This window comes from Corvus kubaryi, unplaced genomic scaffold (assembly GCF_017639235.1).
Source record: "Corvus kubaryi isolate FWS band 111438036 unplaced genomic scaffold, C.kubaryi_AGA036_p1.0 133, whole genome shotgun sequence".
Lineage (NCBI taxonomy): Eukaryota > Metazoa > Chordata > Aves > Passeriformes > Corvidae > Corvus > Corvus kubaryi.
The window spans coordinates 11,135,426-11,152,867 of NW_024580667.1; the positions used below are offsets into that span (position 1 = coordinate 11,135,426).

At 39.9% G+C, this 17,442-nt stretch overlaps 1 protein-coding gene across 6 annotated transcripts in view; it reads left to right on the plus strand.

The window, feature by feature from the left end:
* The window catches only part of SMPX (small muscle protein X-linked), a 40,130-nt gene extending 25,972 nt beyond the window's left edge, over positions 1–14,158 (plus strand). For all 6 annotated transcript variants that reach the window (XR_006017419.1, XM_042036407.1, XM_042036393.1 and 3 more), the window contains one exon: positions 13,665–14,158. Coding sequence is in view for 1 of the 6 variants with exons in the window: in XM_042036386.1 (XP_041892320.1) it covers positions 13,665–13,670 (6 nt within the window). In the remaining 5 variants the exon portion in view is untranslated. The remainder of the gene's footprint in view (positions 1–13,664) is intronic.
* The last annotated feature ends 3,284 nt before the right edge of the window (positions 14,159–17,442 follow it).

A 17,442-nucleotide genomic window follows, 5' to 3' on the forward strand; every position in this document is an offset into this window, starting at 1 on the left:
TAGCCAGCTTCTGTCTCATCTGTGAGTGTATTTGCAGGGGTGTGACCATTGTCTCAGGCTCTCTCTTTTTATTGCACGTGCCAGAGTTATATTGAAAGAAAAGAGGTGGATGATTAGTACCACAATTAATCACAGTTCAGTTGTGCTGTGATGTTATCTGTAGGCATATCAGATGTACACTATATTTATATGGAACAACACTCACTCATACATTATGAATTCTGTGAGAAGAAGCCATATGACCAGGAGAAAGCAGCATTTTTAGAAACTGTAACTGGAACAGAGAGTCAAATGTGGGTTATTTGCAGTACAGACTGGGTAAGGTGGCAGAAGAGGCAGAATTCATGATGAATAAATTGGATAGTGCTGCCCAAATAGAGATAGATGAGATTTCTGTTTTCTTTCTTGGAGAGGAGCCTCTTCTCACTGTCTTCAAGATCACAGAGCTTTCTGCTAATGCCTTGAGAGCAAAGAAATCAGTCTGAGAGAGCTTAGGGATAGGGATTGCTTCAGGTTTGGCAGCACTTGGCTGGTCCCAGCCCCAACACCACCATGCTGCCCATCCTTGTTCCTGCAGTGGAGCTGCACTGAGGAGCCACCTGGCTGCACACCAGCCTCATGGCTGAGAAGTAGTAACCTCCCCTGCCTTCACAGCCCAGCAAGGACCACTAAATGTCACTTCAGCTGACTGGGATCTCTGGGCACATCTTGTCTTTCAGTAGCAGAGCAACACACAACAGTGTGTGTTGCTCTCACAGAGCTTCAAACTGTCCAAGCACCCATGATATCCCAGAAAAGTCCTGAAAGAGCAGAAATTAGAACAGAGCTATGTCCCTTTGCTAAGGCTTCCAAACAAACACAGATCCTGATAAAGCCCTCGCCGGTGTTTAGCACAAAGAAGCTTCTGAAGTGAAGTGGGACAATTCTCTTTGTAACTTTAATTGCAGTTTTGTTTTAAAGGGGGAGCACATCAGGCAGCAGCAGGGGACGGTCCCTCCTCCCCAGGGTGGTGGGTCAAGGGGCAGCAGCCCTCTGTTCAAAAAGGGCCTGTAGAGGTTACACTGCTGCATTTTTCCCTTTAACTCCAACAGCAGAAGCAGGTAGGTTGTGCTGCTGCCCTTCTGTGTTTCCCTGGCTACCACAGAAATGTGGTTGTTTTACTTCCCCCAGCCTCTTCTCAATAGTAATGCAAAGGAACAGTGTGTCCTTCAGCTGCTTCAGCAATCTGAAGTACTAAAAATGCAAAAGACTCTTTTCTGACAGTCGTTTTTCTTCTTGTGCTTCTGGGTTTGCCATTAATAAAGACTGGTTTTTTTCCAAGCACTAGTTTTCAAATGAACTGTGGTTTTGTCAACTCTATTTATATAATGATTTAGTACAGAACATTGCCCAAAGGGTTAATGGTGAATCTAGTTTATTTACACTGTTGATTGTTGGTAGGATCTGCGTTTGGGAATTTTTTTTTTTGGGGTGGAAAAAAGGGGGAAATAATTGTTACACTGAGATAAATCCCAGTCAAAACATATCAGTAAATACTGTATTGTGGCAGTAACTCTTAAGGGAAACTAGAGGGCAAGCTTCTAAAGTACTTTGAGCTCTGTAAACCTGCAATTAGGTATCTCCTCAGCTTCCCAAGGAAACGCTAAGTGCCTCACTCCTAGGGGCTTGCATGTTTAATCAGCTAAATGCTTTCGAAATACTGCCCTGGGAGGGCTCAGGAGGCCTGCTGCATAAAATAATAGTCATTGCTGTGTGTCAGCAGTCAAGCAGCTCCTATTGTAAGTCTGCTGCTTATTAGACCCAGTATAACTGAGTTGTCATTTACCTATCCCCCCCTTTGTCTCAAATTTTTGTGCCATGAATTGTGTCTTATTGTGTACTAGAAATCACTGTGGGCCAAAGAGGGTTTTATTATTATTGTTATCATTATTGTTATACTGTGAGTACTGCTTAGCATCTGCATGGGGCTTGGCCCATTCATAAAAATAACTTTTCACTTCTTATGGGCCAGTCTTTGAGTCTGGGGGAAACTGGGTATACAGTATCATTTTTAGAGCTTGTAGTTGTCAAAATGCATCTTGAAGGGCAGCATTGAAGTGTTTGGCATCACACACCTGAATGAAGGTGCAGATCAATGCAGCAGGAGGCTGAGATGAGGCAGAGGCTGTGGAACCAGTTTGTGAATGCCAATTTTATGTTGTACTGCAGATTTGGGCCCTGCCCTCAGCTGAACCATAAAGGAGCAGGAATAGCTGGGGTTAAGCCATAATACACAGTTTTAAAAATTATGATATTTCTCCACTGATTTGAGAAGCTCTCTTCAGCAACTTCGGAGTGTTAGGAATGTTGAGCAGGGATTAGGGTTATTGAGTCTGTCAGATCTGAAGGTGTTGACCCTATGAAGCCCCCGAAGTCGAAGAGCAGCACCAGCCTCCTGGGCAGCTGCTGGGATAAAAAACTGGCCAGATCAGTCATGCTCAATGCTCATGATGCATCAGGAGAATAGCTGAAAGCAAAATGTTTCCATAAAAAGTTACATTTTCAAAGCACAAAACTTTCCCAGTGGAGAAATGTTCCATGAGAAAAATGTTGGACCATTTTGACTCTTGGCATACTCTAAGGTACAAAATCTCATTGCGTTTTAAATAAATTTCAGCAGCCTCAGCCCATGCCAACTCTCAAGCAACAAATCAAGCAAACTCGACTTTTTCTCCAGAAATTATCCAACCTGATAATTCTCTTGTCATTTCACCCTTTTGCTTCATGGAAGGAAGAAAGGGTGTGTTTGCAGTACACCAAGATGCTGTTTGCTTCCAATTTCATTGTCCTGGAACTTGAAATTCATAAAAAGCCATGATATAAATATATATATAATTTTAATCCCAAAGTAAGCATATACAAACAACCCCAAAAATCAATCACCTTCAGGATACACATGATCAGACTTTGTTTCATAAAACATTTTTTTTCTTTTAAGTAGTCATTTCTAAAATCAACATTAACTGTGCTTTTTTTTCAGGGACAAACATAAGGCAACTGTCTGCCTTGCCAAAGTTTGAACACATGGCTTTTGAAAGTCTAACCAGTCAACACCCAGTGCTTAGATCTTTCTCCTCAACCATTAAAGTTGCTCGAAAATGGAAAGTATTTGCAATAAAAAATGAATGGCAGAGCTAGGATCCTGGACAATATGTGAATTCTTACGGGTAATGAAATAAAAATCTTCAGACAATATTAAAGTCTGATAGGAAGTGAAAAATCAGGCAGTATGGAAGCTAAGGGTGAGTGTTTATATGTTAGTCATTGCACATGAATTAACATACTGTACAGTCTGCCTTATATTGTGTTGCCTGAATTTTATGATTCATAACAATTTCCCTCATACCATCTCATCTCTACAAATTGTGAGTAGTTACAAAACAATGCACAGGAATGCTGAATCACCTTTTCTAAATACCAGTAAGTTTCTGAAGTAGCCTACCTCACTTTAAGTATAGGGGAAAGAAAACTTGGTATTGATATCTTAATATTTGAATATGAATAACCACTATTAGGCGTGTTCAGTCTTGACTGATTAACTGATGCTTATGTGAGTCATTTATCAACTCAATATTATTTTAATATGTGCTTTTTAAGTTCCTCAATTTTTTTGAAAAGGAAAAAGCCATTGACTCCACAAAAGTCAGCTGTCAACAAAGATCAATGGCACTTTAGAAATGCCATTAGTGAGGGACTCCATAGGAATCAGCAGCATGCCAAATATTTCACTTTCAGGGTCTTCATCCCTGCAGCTCTACCATCTACACAAAATAAAATTTCTTAATCTTTTGCTTACCATTTTTTAATTTAAAAAATACAATAACACGAATAAAACAAATAGTTTTTAAACCCTTCTCTGTATGTGAAAACCATGCAGACACCAAGCAGTGTTGCTTAGCACGAGGCATGTGTCTCTGGAGAAAATGCCAGCTTATCAGGAGTTTTAAGTGGCAGCCAGCATGACAATAGCAAAAGACATGAGCATTCAGGTGTGAAATCATAGAGCCTTTCCAGCAGCAGCATTTTGCTGTGTGATATGTTGCATTCGGATTTGTGAGAATGTCTCGTACATAATTTAGGGTAAATCTTTAATATTTGATTGGAGAGCCACCACAAATGAAGTGCCAGCGTAAAAGAAGTCCAAGGCCAGTGCCTTCCTCCAGAATCTCTTTTGTGCAAAACAACTTGAAAATCATTGTTCATAATTTGATTATGTAGCACAGCTGTGCATTTTAGAGTTCATAAGGCACGAGGCAGCACAATCTTGAGGGTGATAGCCCACCCCTACAATGGCTTTTATTGCACTGTTTGAGGGACTACAATAGGACTGACAAAAGGATTCACCTGGAAGAGTCTTTACCCTACCATAAAAATGTCAGTAAAAATAACATCATCTTTCTCCAAATTTCAGCCTCCCCAAATTGAATATTTTTCTAGAAAAACAAACCTAGGTGGCCTGAGTTTTCCCAGAAAAGCCCAGAATATCTGTGGATTTTCAATTTCCTGAGAATGAATCCAAATTTTTAAACTAAATTAGGCGCTTTTGTCAAGAAGCTTTGATTTGTTAGATTTCCAGCACCCTGTCCACCCCAAATAACATTTCTAAGTACTTCCAACAGCTGTTGTTCAGCAGCTTCAAACCCTTGATGCTATGGGTCTGGTGCAGACATGAGCCATTAAGATCATTATGAAATTTTACAGTCCAAGCTACTGAGTGAGGATTTACAAGGCTGGGAGATGCCTCACCAAACTCCTCCTTCGCTGCCAGGCACAGCTCCTGCTGTTGGGTCTCTGTGTGCTGAGTGCCTGGCCAAGGCATGTGCAGGGCTGGTGGGCTGAGGCTTCCACTGGAGTGAGTGGAGCTGCCCCGAGAGCAGGCAGCAAGGGTTTGAGAGGTGCAAAATGGCTTTGGTCCTCCTGATTGTGCTGCCCTTCATGGGACATGAGAGGGTTTGGCTTTTTGGAGCTGTAATGCTTCTGGTGGGTTCCTTCCCTATCCAGCCTGAAGGCTGTGGCCCCCACACTCACAAGTCACTTTTGAAGTAATCCAGGAATTCTGTAGCTTAGCTGTATAATAATATTTAATCCAGGTTAGAGAGCTCAATACCAATAATCATGTTCTTGCCTTTGTACTTTAGCTGCAGACACCTCTGAGGCATTTTCCTCAAGCCATCTCTGTGGTGGCTGCCAAGTCCTGACTGCAGGGAGCCTCTGCAGCAAGAGCACTCACCACCATATACATTTTCTCCTAGCTGGGAACTTTGTTTTCAGAGACATACCCTGGCTGAGAAACCCCAGTCATGCAATTAAATCTCAGAGGGTGCATTTCATATTGCATCACCACTCAGTACAAGAAAGATGTCCCATTGTTTTAAATGTCACAGCTTTTTTTGACTTCCTCTTTTAATATTTTTATTGTTTGGTTTGGTATTTTTTTTCCTGTACTGAATATTTTACCAATCATTATTTTACTTGTAATAAGTGCTTTTTCTGGTCCCTTCTGTATAGAGCTTTATCTTGTAGACATCACAATTACCAATCCATAAGGGCTCCGAGCAATTTCTTTTCTTTTTCATGCTACACCACCACCCAGGTGCATTGCTACTGGCTATTTTCCACCCTGTGCCTGCAAGCAGCTGAGTGGTTTTGGTTATCGTTGGAGAAATCAATAGGATTTGTTGCACCTCAAAGGAGGTAATAAACACTTTGCAGGGTCAGACATTAGGCTTTGGCTTCCTTACTGATGAATTTGCTACAACGATAATTCCTGAAGTTTCACTGTCTGCTGTTATGGGGAATGAAAATGAAGTACAACTAAACTGACCAAGAAATCCCTCTCTAATGTCAAAGACATAAATTTTTTGCTGCTTAAGCTGTTTAAGTCACTTGGATTCATGAACACACTATTTGGCTGTACCTGCTAATATGGTCTGGATGATACCTTCCAATGGGGATCAAGCTCTTGAGTGAGGCCTACACTGGAAATCAAACCCTTTTGAAAGAAGAAATTGTACAGGTGAATAAGAACCACTTAACATAAACTCAGAGAACATTCTTTTCCCTATACTGATAAATAATTGCAAAGAATAGCAATTATAGGCACACACCTGCATGGACTTGGCAGACCTTACTAGAGTGCTGGAGAGCGAAAGCTTTTTTTTTCTCTTCAGAAGACACTAATTTAAAAGGCAGAAAGTGCTGCAGAATAGTTCTCATTAAGAGAGGTAGAAAGAGCCTCTGCAGCTCCTTATCAACAACTTTAATCACAGCATATGGTATATGCTGCTTAATCTTTGCTAGCCATTATGAATCACAAATAACCTCATACAATCCCAAAGCAACTGAAGATGGGTCTGCAAAATCTTTTTATAGGGGTGACACTTTAAGTTATGAGAATTTGTAGTGAAAATGTTAATGAAAACCAAAAAATTGAAATGAAAACTTGAATTTAATGTGAGGTAAGCATCTCTTACAGCCACTGTGCTTTAAAACCTGTACGCTATGGAGAGAAAATATTAAGGGTAACTCCAGAAAAAGTCATTGCAGAAGTAGTAATACCAATAACAGAAGGTATACCAGAATTTATAGAGGGTTTTCTTTGTAATCACATTTCAAAGTGCTCTGCATAATCAGTCCTTTAAAATTATGAACTACTCAGATATGATAAACTTCAAGATATGCTTCTCCAGCTTTAGGAAACTGTTGTTTTTTATCTTTATAGACAATGTATTTATATCAGCGTTTGTAGTGAATCCATAAGCTAAGAAAATCCATGCTCATTGAGGTTCTACTTCATGTAAGTGATAACTGGCAGCACAGCATAATATTTTAGGCAGCTTTCTGATCTCAGCCAAGAGATGCCCAAACACGAGTAAATTTATAACCAATAAGGCTAAAGAGATCTAAAAGTTCAGAACACATTTCCATGCTCTAGAGGTTGTAGTGTTTGTAATACACTACAAATCCCAAACCTCTTGAATTAGTACTAGTCAAGATGTAGGGATATTTGTTAATTTTTCACTGGAAATACTGATATCTGAGGGGTTTTTTTCACTTTTGAAACTGCTACTTATCGCAACATCTTGGACTGTCAGGAACCACATACACGTGGATCATCAGCATCTGGGTTCCCCTATCAAAAAAAGGCAATATAACACATGAAAAATGTCATGACTTTATGGACATTAGGTCTTCCAGAGAACAAAAATTTAGAATTCATGTTGATCTGAAAGACTTCTATTTGACAACTGTCATTTCAGAACCACTGAATGGAATTGTGTCTCTTTTGCAAGTTCCTTTGCTGACAAAGCTTTGTGTCAGTGTAGGTAACAAGAAATTTTGATAAATTTTGAAACACAAGGAATGTTTCCACCTGATTTTTCTTGTCTTATATAAAAGGGTCTATTGTGTCTGTCTAGACCTGCTGTTACACAGCAGTCGGCTGCAGCTCCTTTGTGTGTGCACTACTGAGCTGCAAATAGTGAAAGGGTCAAAACTGCCCTTCACTCTCCATGTCACACTGTCTGAACTAAGATATAAATTAGAGAAAGAACATATATATGTCAATAGGAGCATTTGGCTTTCAATAATTTCTTCATAGTGAAGATGGCAAAGCTTGAAATTAAAAAGATTCTTTTTGCATTTTGTTGGAAAATATTTTTTGCCTAGCATTCTTTATCAGACAAATTGAAGGAATAAAAATTCTGACCTTTTTCTTTTGGTTTTGAAACCTTGCATGTATGTGTATGTGCATGTGCAATCTACATTTCCATTTTCAGCTGCTTTCTTACACATTTATATTGACTGTAGGAAAAGTGCAAAAAAAAAAAAAAAACCACCCAGAGTTAAAAAAATAATTAAAAAAAAAAGGCATAAATGTTAATCTTTCCAGTATTTCACAGGGACAATGCCCAGAAAATATAAATGAGAGAAAACTTATTTTAACAGACATATGATATACACTCAGTTCTATGAGAGTTGTTCTCATTATCCTGACAGAAATATAACAAATGTGTGGAAATAATTTGTAAAAAACCATGCAGGAAAGAATAGTTTAATTTAAAGTAGGATCTTTCATCTAGTCAACCAGATATCGTTGGAAAGGAGTCAAGGGATGAACTCCCTCCCCTTTGCAACTTAAAACATCTCTCTGGCATCCCATCATAGCATTAATATGTTAACCTGGGGCACATTTGACTTCCTACTGCTTCCTCTGGCATCTGTGTGGACAGTGATCCCGATATGATATAAATATTAAAGTAGTTGCATGGGAGAAGCTGGTCGTAGCAAGTGCTGCCCATCAAAGGGAAGTGAGAGGAGAGGAATTAAAGCAGATCCACTGGCACTCCAGGTTACTGTCTCCCAAAGGTCAAGGCTTTTACCAGATGTGCAGGAGAATTAGAGAGTCTAAGGAGATAGTCTGGCTTTATTTCACATTGACAATTCACTAGAGCAATCAAAGAAGACATGTCCCTGGATTTACCTCTTGCCCAGGTTTTTCCTTCTGTAGAGGACTGTGTTTGTAATTCCAGACTAATTCTGCTCCAGACTGACAGACATTCATGACCTCTGTCCCCTTCTTACCTTACTGTAACTGATACCCTTTTCATTCCCAGTGTGCTATTTGCTGGGAATGGCCAGATGTCTTTTAAATGACATCATGGGAACAAAACTCTTTCCTGGGTCTCCTAATTCCATAAGAAGTCATTACCTTCATTTACCACTTGCACTTTTGAAGGGGCATTTTTTAACCCTTTTTATCAGTTTTTCCAAATGGTGCAGAATTTTCTTCAAGCAGACATACCTGTTGTCCATGTGCAATTCACATGGTATGCAATGAACACTTTCAGTAGTTTGGAATCTTTAGAGTGTAGTTGACTTAAATCATGATCCACAGCCTGGCTAAACAGTATTGTGAAGACAAGGGCTGGTTCTCCAACTGCAAATTCTCTGTCTGCTCCCAAATAGAGTGCTCCTTGCTGCCTCTTTTTGAGGGTTGCATTTATGACTGAGATAGTGGTGAGTAAGAGATCTATAAATGGGTTCTGGTGAGGAGTAAACATCATGTGGTCGTTCACTTTGGAAGCTTGTTGAGTGGGAGGCATTTACTGAACCTTGGTGCACTTGCTATAATCACTGATCTTCCTTGAAGTGCTAATGTCTGTTTTCTCCTGTGTAAAGTTACTTCTTATAGAAGACGATGCCTTAGCAGAATTTTGGGGTTAAATATATAGGGCTAGAAACCATTGAAATAATGAAAATAAATTTATTTAGTGCCTAGGTGATTCATGCATGGTCTTTAGTTTTATAATATTAGCACCAAATGGGGTCATTTTATTGCGTATATGGAGATACAGCCAAAATCTGGATGGATTTAATATTTCTTCTTCCTCCAGCTATCATACTCTACAAGAACAGAAAACACGGGCAATTGGAATTACTAGTGCTTTTTTAAGAATAAATCTTTTATCTGCTTGCTGTTAACCAGTTGGGTGTTTTCAGAAATTAAAAGGGAGATGCAGCATTAAAAACTGTAATTTTGAAAAAGAAAAAAAAAATAGTGAGATTTTGCAATTCATTCCTTTATTTGCATTTATTTTTGAAGTTGCATCTGTGTTGAACAGCACATACATTAAATAATTTCTTATATAAAAATAGCTATTGCTTTGTTCTCTGGTTAGAAACCTCAGGGATCCAGTCGGTTTTGTTGCAGAAGCTGACACTGGCATCCAACCGACTGCAGTCATAGCCCTGCAGATTCTCAGTCAGGGAGTGGAGAAGGTCTTGAGGGCTGAAAACCCCTCTGATTCCATGTTTCAAAGTGCTCATAAGCATGTGCTTATGCCCACCCTTAATCAGGACAACATTTAAGCATTTCCTCTCAAGTATATCCCTTGTTTAAATGGCCAAGGGTTGATCCGTGTAAGGTTGATTGGAGCAGCGAGGGAGTCTGGTGATAACCTGCAGCAGCTGAAAGACTCACCAGAGAACATAACTGTGAGGATTATTAATGTACCATAAGCAACCTATTTTTGAGTTTACAGGCTCCCATTGATCTCCAGAGGAGTTTGTGCTCTAAAAATAACGTGCCTTTGGGAGCTGGAACAGGGAGAATTGGAGCTGGCCAGTGGGAGGTCTGAGTGGATTAGAGCATCACAGGGAGATAATAGAGGGTCCACTGATTGCAAAGGGAGCTCAGGTAGTAATTATAAGCAACCAGAGTGCAGAGAGTATACCTGAAAGAAAGATAATATTGCTACCAGGTGTTAAAATAGCACCACTTGCAAGCAGCATGCTCTAGACAAAACTTGAGAACAGTGGGCTTGATTTTCCTCAGCACCTGAGCCCTGAGGAAAGATTTATCATCATGGCAATTTGATTTCTGCTTCTTTTGGATGGCAAGTGGCAGAGTTCCTGGGAGCTATGGTTTTTTATTGCTCCTCCTGCTAATTAGCTACTCTTGTAGGCACATTGTCTCCTAGAAGGCTGGGTCTCCTTTGGTTAGAGCTGCTGTGTCTCAGTTGTGACTGGAAGAACTGGACACAGCAGGTCTTTTGGTGGGTCCACTGCCTGGTGAGAGACCTGTGTCATGGAAGGGGGGGAAGAAGAGGGGTGCTTGCTTGGCTGGATGGAATATGATGCCAGTTTGGACTTTTCAGCCCTGAGGTCATAAAGGTATTAAGTGATATTAATATTAATTTCAATGGGAGATGAATGACAAACTTGGAGGAAACAAAGAAAGGACAAAGAAGTATTTGAAAAATGGAGTGTGTGACTAAAAGTAATCCATCAACCAGATTACTTGGCTTTTTAGCAACACAGTAACACTGTATAATACCTTGCTGTATTAGTTTGTAAACTCACTGATGGCTCCACAGCCAGGCAGGGGCAAGAGGGACCTTGCACATGGCCCATGAATCTACCTTGGCCCTCGTGAGCGGGGGACAGCTTCCCTTGGGACAAGCAAAGGCTCTTCCCAGATTTACAGAATGCCTGAGCCTTGAGACCCCCTCTGGAAAACATCCAGTCCAATGCCCTGCTCAGGTCATTGCTCAGGGCCATGTCCATTCAGGGTTTGAATATCTCCAAGAATGGAGTCTCCACAACCTTCCTGGGCAACCTGGACCAGTGTTTCTCCCTTCTGATGGTAAAAGAAATTTTATTTCCTATTTAGATGAAATTCCCTGTATTTCGATTTGTGCCTGTCTCCTATCCTGTCCCTGGGCACAGTGAAGAAAGTCTGTCTCCGTCCTTTTTGTACCCAAGGGCTTTGTACCCATCTTCTTTGTATCACCACGATACTTGGGGGCTTGATATGCCCAGCACAGGATGGCTGTCATTAGGAACTCAGGAAGTGAGGAGAGGCTAAACTACTTAAAGAAGATAAGCATGGAGCTCCCATGCAGGGCAGATGTCTCCTCCAGGGAGACAGAAAATGCAGAAAATACAGCCTTACAATCTAAGAAGCTGAATCTGCTAGAAAGGTACCAAAAAAAAATCATGTAATCCTAAAACTCAGAATGGTAAATTTCAGATGTCCATCGTGCCACAAACCTGCCCACAATGTGTTTGGAGGCAGAACCTGTCGCTGGTGCCTTTCAGCAGAAGGATCAGAAAACACTTGTGACACCGGGGACCACACTGTGCTCAGATTTGCCTGCTGTGCCCTGCACACTCTTTCTCCCAATTCCAGGTTTGAGCCCTTGAGTTCAGTCACAGCCAGCAATGTTTTATTCACACACCACTTGACACCAGCCACCCTGTGATACTCAGGAACAGACACAGAAGAGTTTGAAAGAGAAGACAGAATAATCCTGAGTGCTGAAGCACATGGAGAGCGTGTGTAGGCAGGAGGTAATTATATAGGACAGGATTACACATGCCTGCATATCCCAGGGAGCCATCAAGCACAACCTTAAAGTTGGATTTTGGTTTTGAGATCAGAAAGAGAAATACCTAAAATTACCTGATTGGAAGGAAATTTCAGCTGAAACAGAACAGTGCATTGCCTTACTGAGCCCAGCTATGAGATGGCCACGTCGTTTGATTGCTAAAGGCCACAGAAGAGTGTTGGTAGCACTACATATGGTGTTATGGCCGCTTCACTGTAGGCAGTGACACCCTCTCACTTTTTTCAAGACAAGTTAATTAACATTTGGCTTCTTTATTTAAAAGTTGCCGTCACTTTCAAGCAGTCGGTGTAAGAAATGCAGGGTTTCTCTTAATAGCACCTCTCTTCCCCAGGGAAGAGTTTTTTCTGAAAGCTAAGCAATCTCAGCCTTTTGAATGTCCCTCCAGTGTTTGTCCAAATGTGCACAGCCTGCATGTGTTCAGGAGCACAGCGAAACTCGCTTTATGTAACATATCATGAGATATAGAAAGTTGTCATTTTTTGTTCTGTCCTGTGACTTTTCTCTATTTTCTAAGCATTTATAAAAGGTTCATGAGTTCAACAAAATTTACCAAAAGTAGACATATTTCTCCACCTCAGATACTTATATCTTAGCTGATTAAACATATATGCTGGAACAGTTAGTGTCTTGATCTTTTGAAAATTAATTGCAAAACCTGTTTTCTGGTTTTCAATATTGAGCTGTCTGGAACCACTGATATCAATAGCAACCATGGTATTCCTTAACTTCAAAGAGAACAGAAGTAGGCCATTTTCTGGGCTTCAAATTAGCTGTGACTATGCAGGAAAGAGTCCCTGTAGACAGGTCAAAAGAAATTGCTCATCACTCCCCAGACAGAAGCTAAGTGCCCCCCCAGCCTTGCTTTAGATACATAAATAAATCAGTGGGATTTATGAGAAGAACACAGAAAATGCTTTGCTACTATGTCTAGAATACTGTCCTCAGTGCTGGTCAATCAAGAGAATTAAAGCAGAAATAAAAGAGAAGTGGAGCTGTGACAAAAGTAGTTACAGGAAGATATATTCTACCAAAAGAAGAGAGGCTGAAAATTCCCCAAGACTTTTCAGTTTGGATGGAGTCTTACCAGTAAAGACTGTAATGGGCAGAACAGAAAAGGCAAGAGAAGAGGATAGTCAAAGTAGTTGAAAAAAAAACTTAAAATGCACAGAAATACATGTATATATCAGTAAGTAGTATTTACTGGTAAAATTAAACACCGTTTTGGTTTTTATAAATTGATGCATCTCTAAACCCTGCAACATGGCCACACTGCTGGGCACATGGCAGGATTTGCCCCCTGTGCCTGCTGGAGCAGTGGCAGGGCTTTCCTGGGGTTGAGTCCCACTCAGGGTCTGTGTAGGGCTGAACCCTGCCCAGTGCCCTGCCCAGCTCCCACACTCTGCTGGATGGGCAGATGGGGTGGGGCAGAGCCCCAGCACCCTGTAGCAAGGGCAAAACTCAAGGCTTTAAAGGCCTGAGGTCTTGACGGAATCATGAAGTTTCATCAGACAGAGATTTGGAGAGTAGGTGGGAAAAGCTAGTGGATCACAAAGATTTGTATTCCCTGACTTTGGCTGTAAACAAGTGCTGTCAGCAAAGGAAAAATTGCAGGTGTGGGGAGTGTCCTCCCCCTCACAGCTTTTCTGCATGATATGAAAATACCCACGAGTGCACTGATAATGATTAATTTCTGGTCTTGTATTTGTTGCACAGGTCTGACAAGTGAAACTGAATGGATTCCAATGAATGGAGATAATTTCAAATATTTTATATATTTGTATGAAGACTATGAACTTCCCAACTCTTCAATACCCCATAGGAAGTATCTTCTTTGTACATTTATATCATTGCTTTCTTGTTGTCCATTTTGTTTAACATAGGAAAGTACTGCTGAAATAAAACAGAACAAAGCAACTAGCAATGAATATGTGTGTGTATAGGGATGATTTTGACCTGAGAATGGGGAATAGTGTAATTTGAAGTTTGAGCAAAAGTAGAATAAATACTTCTAAAAAATTACATCATTATTTGCAATTAATTTGGTTTCTTTCTTTTTGAAAAATGTCAATGTGTATAAATGAGTTTTTAAATGACTTCACAAAATGCAGAATAAGTGAGGAGTGTAACATCTTTTATGTCCTGTTGTGAGTTCCTGGTTATAGAAGAGGAATCATGTATCATGTGTAATAAAGGAAAGGAAAATATTAGAAGCAATGGTCTTTCTGGTGAGTTGAGCTAAATTTTTCTTTTGTTGTAGAGACAAAGTGTTTCTTTTTCTCCAAAATCTAAAATGCACTGCTGTTCTGATACTTATGCACCGCCTTTATACAATGAATATACAAGATGTGAGGTAGCTGACAGAAAACCTGCAACCTTTATTCAAATAAACAGTCATCCAGCCTTGATGGAGCATGTTCATGAATATAGCTTGAACAATCATTATCTTCAAAAGCTCAAATGAAAAGGGGACATGGGAATATGGATGCTGGGCAAAAGTAGTGTATGATCACAGCAGCTCTTACATAGAGTGATTAATCCTTGATACTAGTGTTATATGGACTGTACATAAAAGAAGACTGATGCCTATTCTATTTTTGGAAATGAGATCTTATTGTTAGAGAAATTTAATAGACTGTGTCTCCTTGGTCTCTTTTATGTTACTTACTGTAAAGGGATATGAGGAGCTGTTTTTAATAATATTCTTCTAATGTTGATTGAAGCTATTCCACATATTCTGAAACTCTGTGCCTGGCTCTTGTTTATTCAAATAAAATAAAGATAATTATTCTGGTTAGAAAACAGATTTCAAGTTGAATATTACTTACAATGACATCCATTTAATTCTTGTTTGCTCCGTCAGATAATACAAAAGCTAACTGAAATGATTTTTGAATTTTAAGTTTCCATATATTTGCATTACTTTGTACAGGAAATTAGAAAGGAGCTGTACTCTCTGCAGCTCAATTAAAATGACATTCTTGTATTTTTTACTTTGAATATTCAATATCAACATTGCTTGCTATCCTGCTTCATCCTTATATGCTCTGATTTCCCTTAATGCATTTCTTGGAGGTGAACATCCCTGAAGGACAGGTTGAAATGGAAGTGTCAAGAGATGGAATGCATCAGGAGCACCTTTCATTTACATCCCGATGAGATTAACATGTCTGTTCCATCAAAAATGAACAATTTTACCCAAGACTGCATTATCAGTCACTGATACTGGACTGCATTGTTCCTACCAGTATGGAAATGATAAAAAGGAGAAAACGCATAATCCCTTGATCCAAAAGCATGCTGAAGGTGAGATGAGTCAGGGCCTTGGCTTTTGTTTTCTTTACTCACTTAAAACATACTAATTTCAGAGAACTGGGGAATAAAGCCTCATTCCCCCCTCCTTTTGTAGTTAGGAAACTTTGCAGTGGAAATTCCAGGGGATGGAGTGAGTTGTCCATCTTCACATCCCAGTCTTCACACCTGAATGTGTAAGTGAAAGAAAAAACCCCATCCCTGACAGAGAAGTGTGGTTCTTTTGCCAGATTTCAAATCCTTGCTTCTGAATGGAGGGGTACCACCAGGGGCCACTGAAACATCCTCAGAGTGGGAGGGACCAGTCAGAGGCAAAGAATAGTTATTCTGAGTTTTGTTTTTATTTTAAACAAAAATTCAAAATATGTATAATTTTAAGCTCCCTTGAGGCTGACAGCTAATGGGGAGCAGGGATCAATGAGAACCCTGGGTTAAGTCTTAGGACTACAAGAAATCCTTAACAAAATGTGAAATTAGCAACTAAGTACTAGGAAAAAAGGAGGCTCTGAAGACTCTCTGTGTCTTGCTAGCCAACTGTTTACAACTGGTCTGAACCTTCTTGTGGTAGTGAGGTTTTTTTTCATCTAAGCCTCATTAAAGGATCTGACTGTAGGCACACACAGACCAATGAAACATTCCCCAAGCAACTCTACAGTCTAGTACTTCTGGCATGGGAAACTCTATGCCCAGACGTTAGATTTTGGCACAAATTTAGGGAAGAATTGAAGTCTTACAACGAAGAATGAGCACAGAAATACATAATAACAGATCATGCTAAAATCATGCCGATTTCCTGTGGTCACATGGGAGTCTTTGTGGGTATGAGCCAAACTCACTGGCAGGGGTGTATTAACACCTCACTAATGACCACCCCTAGAGAGCGACCCCAGAGGAATGGCTGCACTGAAGCAAGCACAGCTGAACCAGAGAGATAAGCTCCACTCCACCCCATAACCCCTAACCTGGTCAGTGGGGGACTCATGACAAAAAGCAAAATATGTGGATTTCAATGTCATCCCTGTGCCCTGGTCTCTGTTTGGTGCTGGTGTGACAGTAAATGAAAGGGACAGTATTGCCCCCATGTCACCAGGCACTGGGCATGAAAGGTGGGGGAAGAGTTTCCTTTGTCAACTCCCTACCCAGTACTCTGTGTTCTAATTTTGTTTTTTTTAATCCTAATGCCAGAAAAGGTATTTTGTTAATCTAAGAGAAATTGCTCAACAATGTCGTAGCAACATGTTCTGTTAAAAAAACAGAAATAGGTATCATGCAGTGCCCACAGCAAAGGGTTTAGTCTAATGGGACAGCAAGACCCCAATACATTTGGGAAGAGAGTTTTAATCACTGGCCAGTGAACAAAACCACACTCTAACAATTTTTCTGATCATCTGCACAGAAAAATACAAACACATTTAGTTTACAGGTAAAGATAAACATAGAGGTAAAATAATAATTACCATTATCTGAAATTTTGGGGGAGTTTGAATGTATCTCCATTTCTTACTCTGGTAAGCAATCACTTTCAGTTAAAAGATTATATTGCTTCTGCGTTTCTGATGCAAACAGTGTTATTTGTCTTAGAACTCTGGAGGCTTGGATTTATGCATTAATTTTAATTATAGAACTAAACTGGCAGTTTTGTCTTTTCTGTGATGGTGTAAGCTAATAGTAAAAGCAAGTAGTTAAAAAATAAAAAAAAGGTAGTAAAAGCAAGGCCTCACCATACTGCTTTACATACTGTATCGGTAAAACATCTGTAGTTACATGCAACTGGGTTTATGGATGTGAATTCCCCAATCAACATCTGGAGGCGCAGTTCACTGAGTTCAATGGCATCTCACCAGGACTGTGCTCAGTGTACTCATAAGGGTGATAAAGAAGGTCCTTTTATTTATCTCTTGTTTTATGCAGTCTGTAAGTTATTTATGAGAAGGCATAAAAAAATCTGGCAGCTTGGCCATTTTTTGTTATAAAAAATTGGTGTTGAGAGAAGAGAATCACAGAAGATGGTCCAAGGAAAATAGTTGTATATTTTCTTTAGCTTTAGGGGCAAAATATTGAAACAATTTTCTTTTGCCCTTGTGACTATGTCCCAGTTTCTCTAATGTGTGCATATTTAATTTGAATAAGTTTTTGCAGATTAAATAATGCCCTTGGAAAAAATACCTTAATTTTGGTGTAT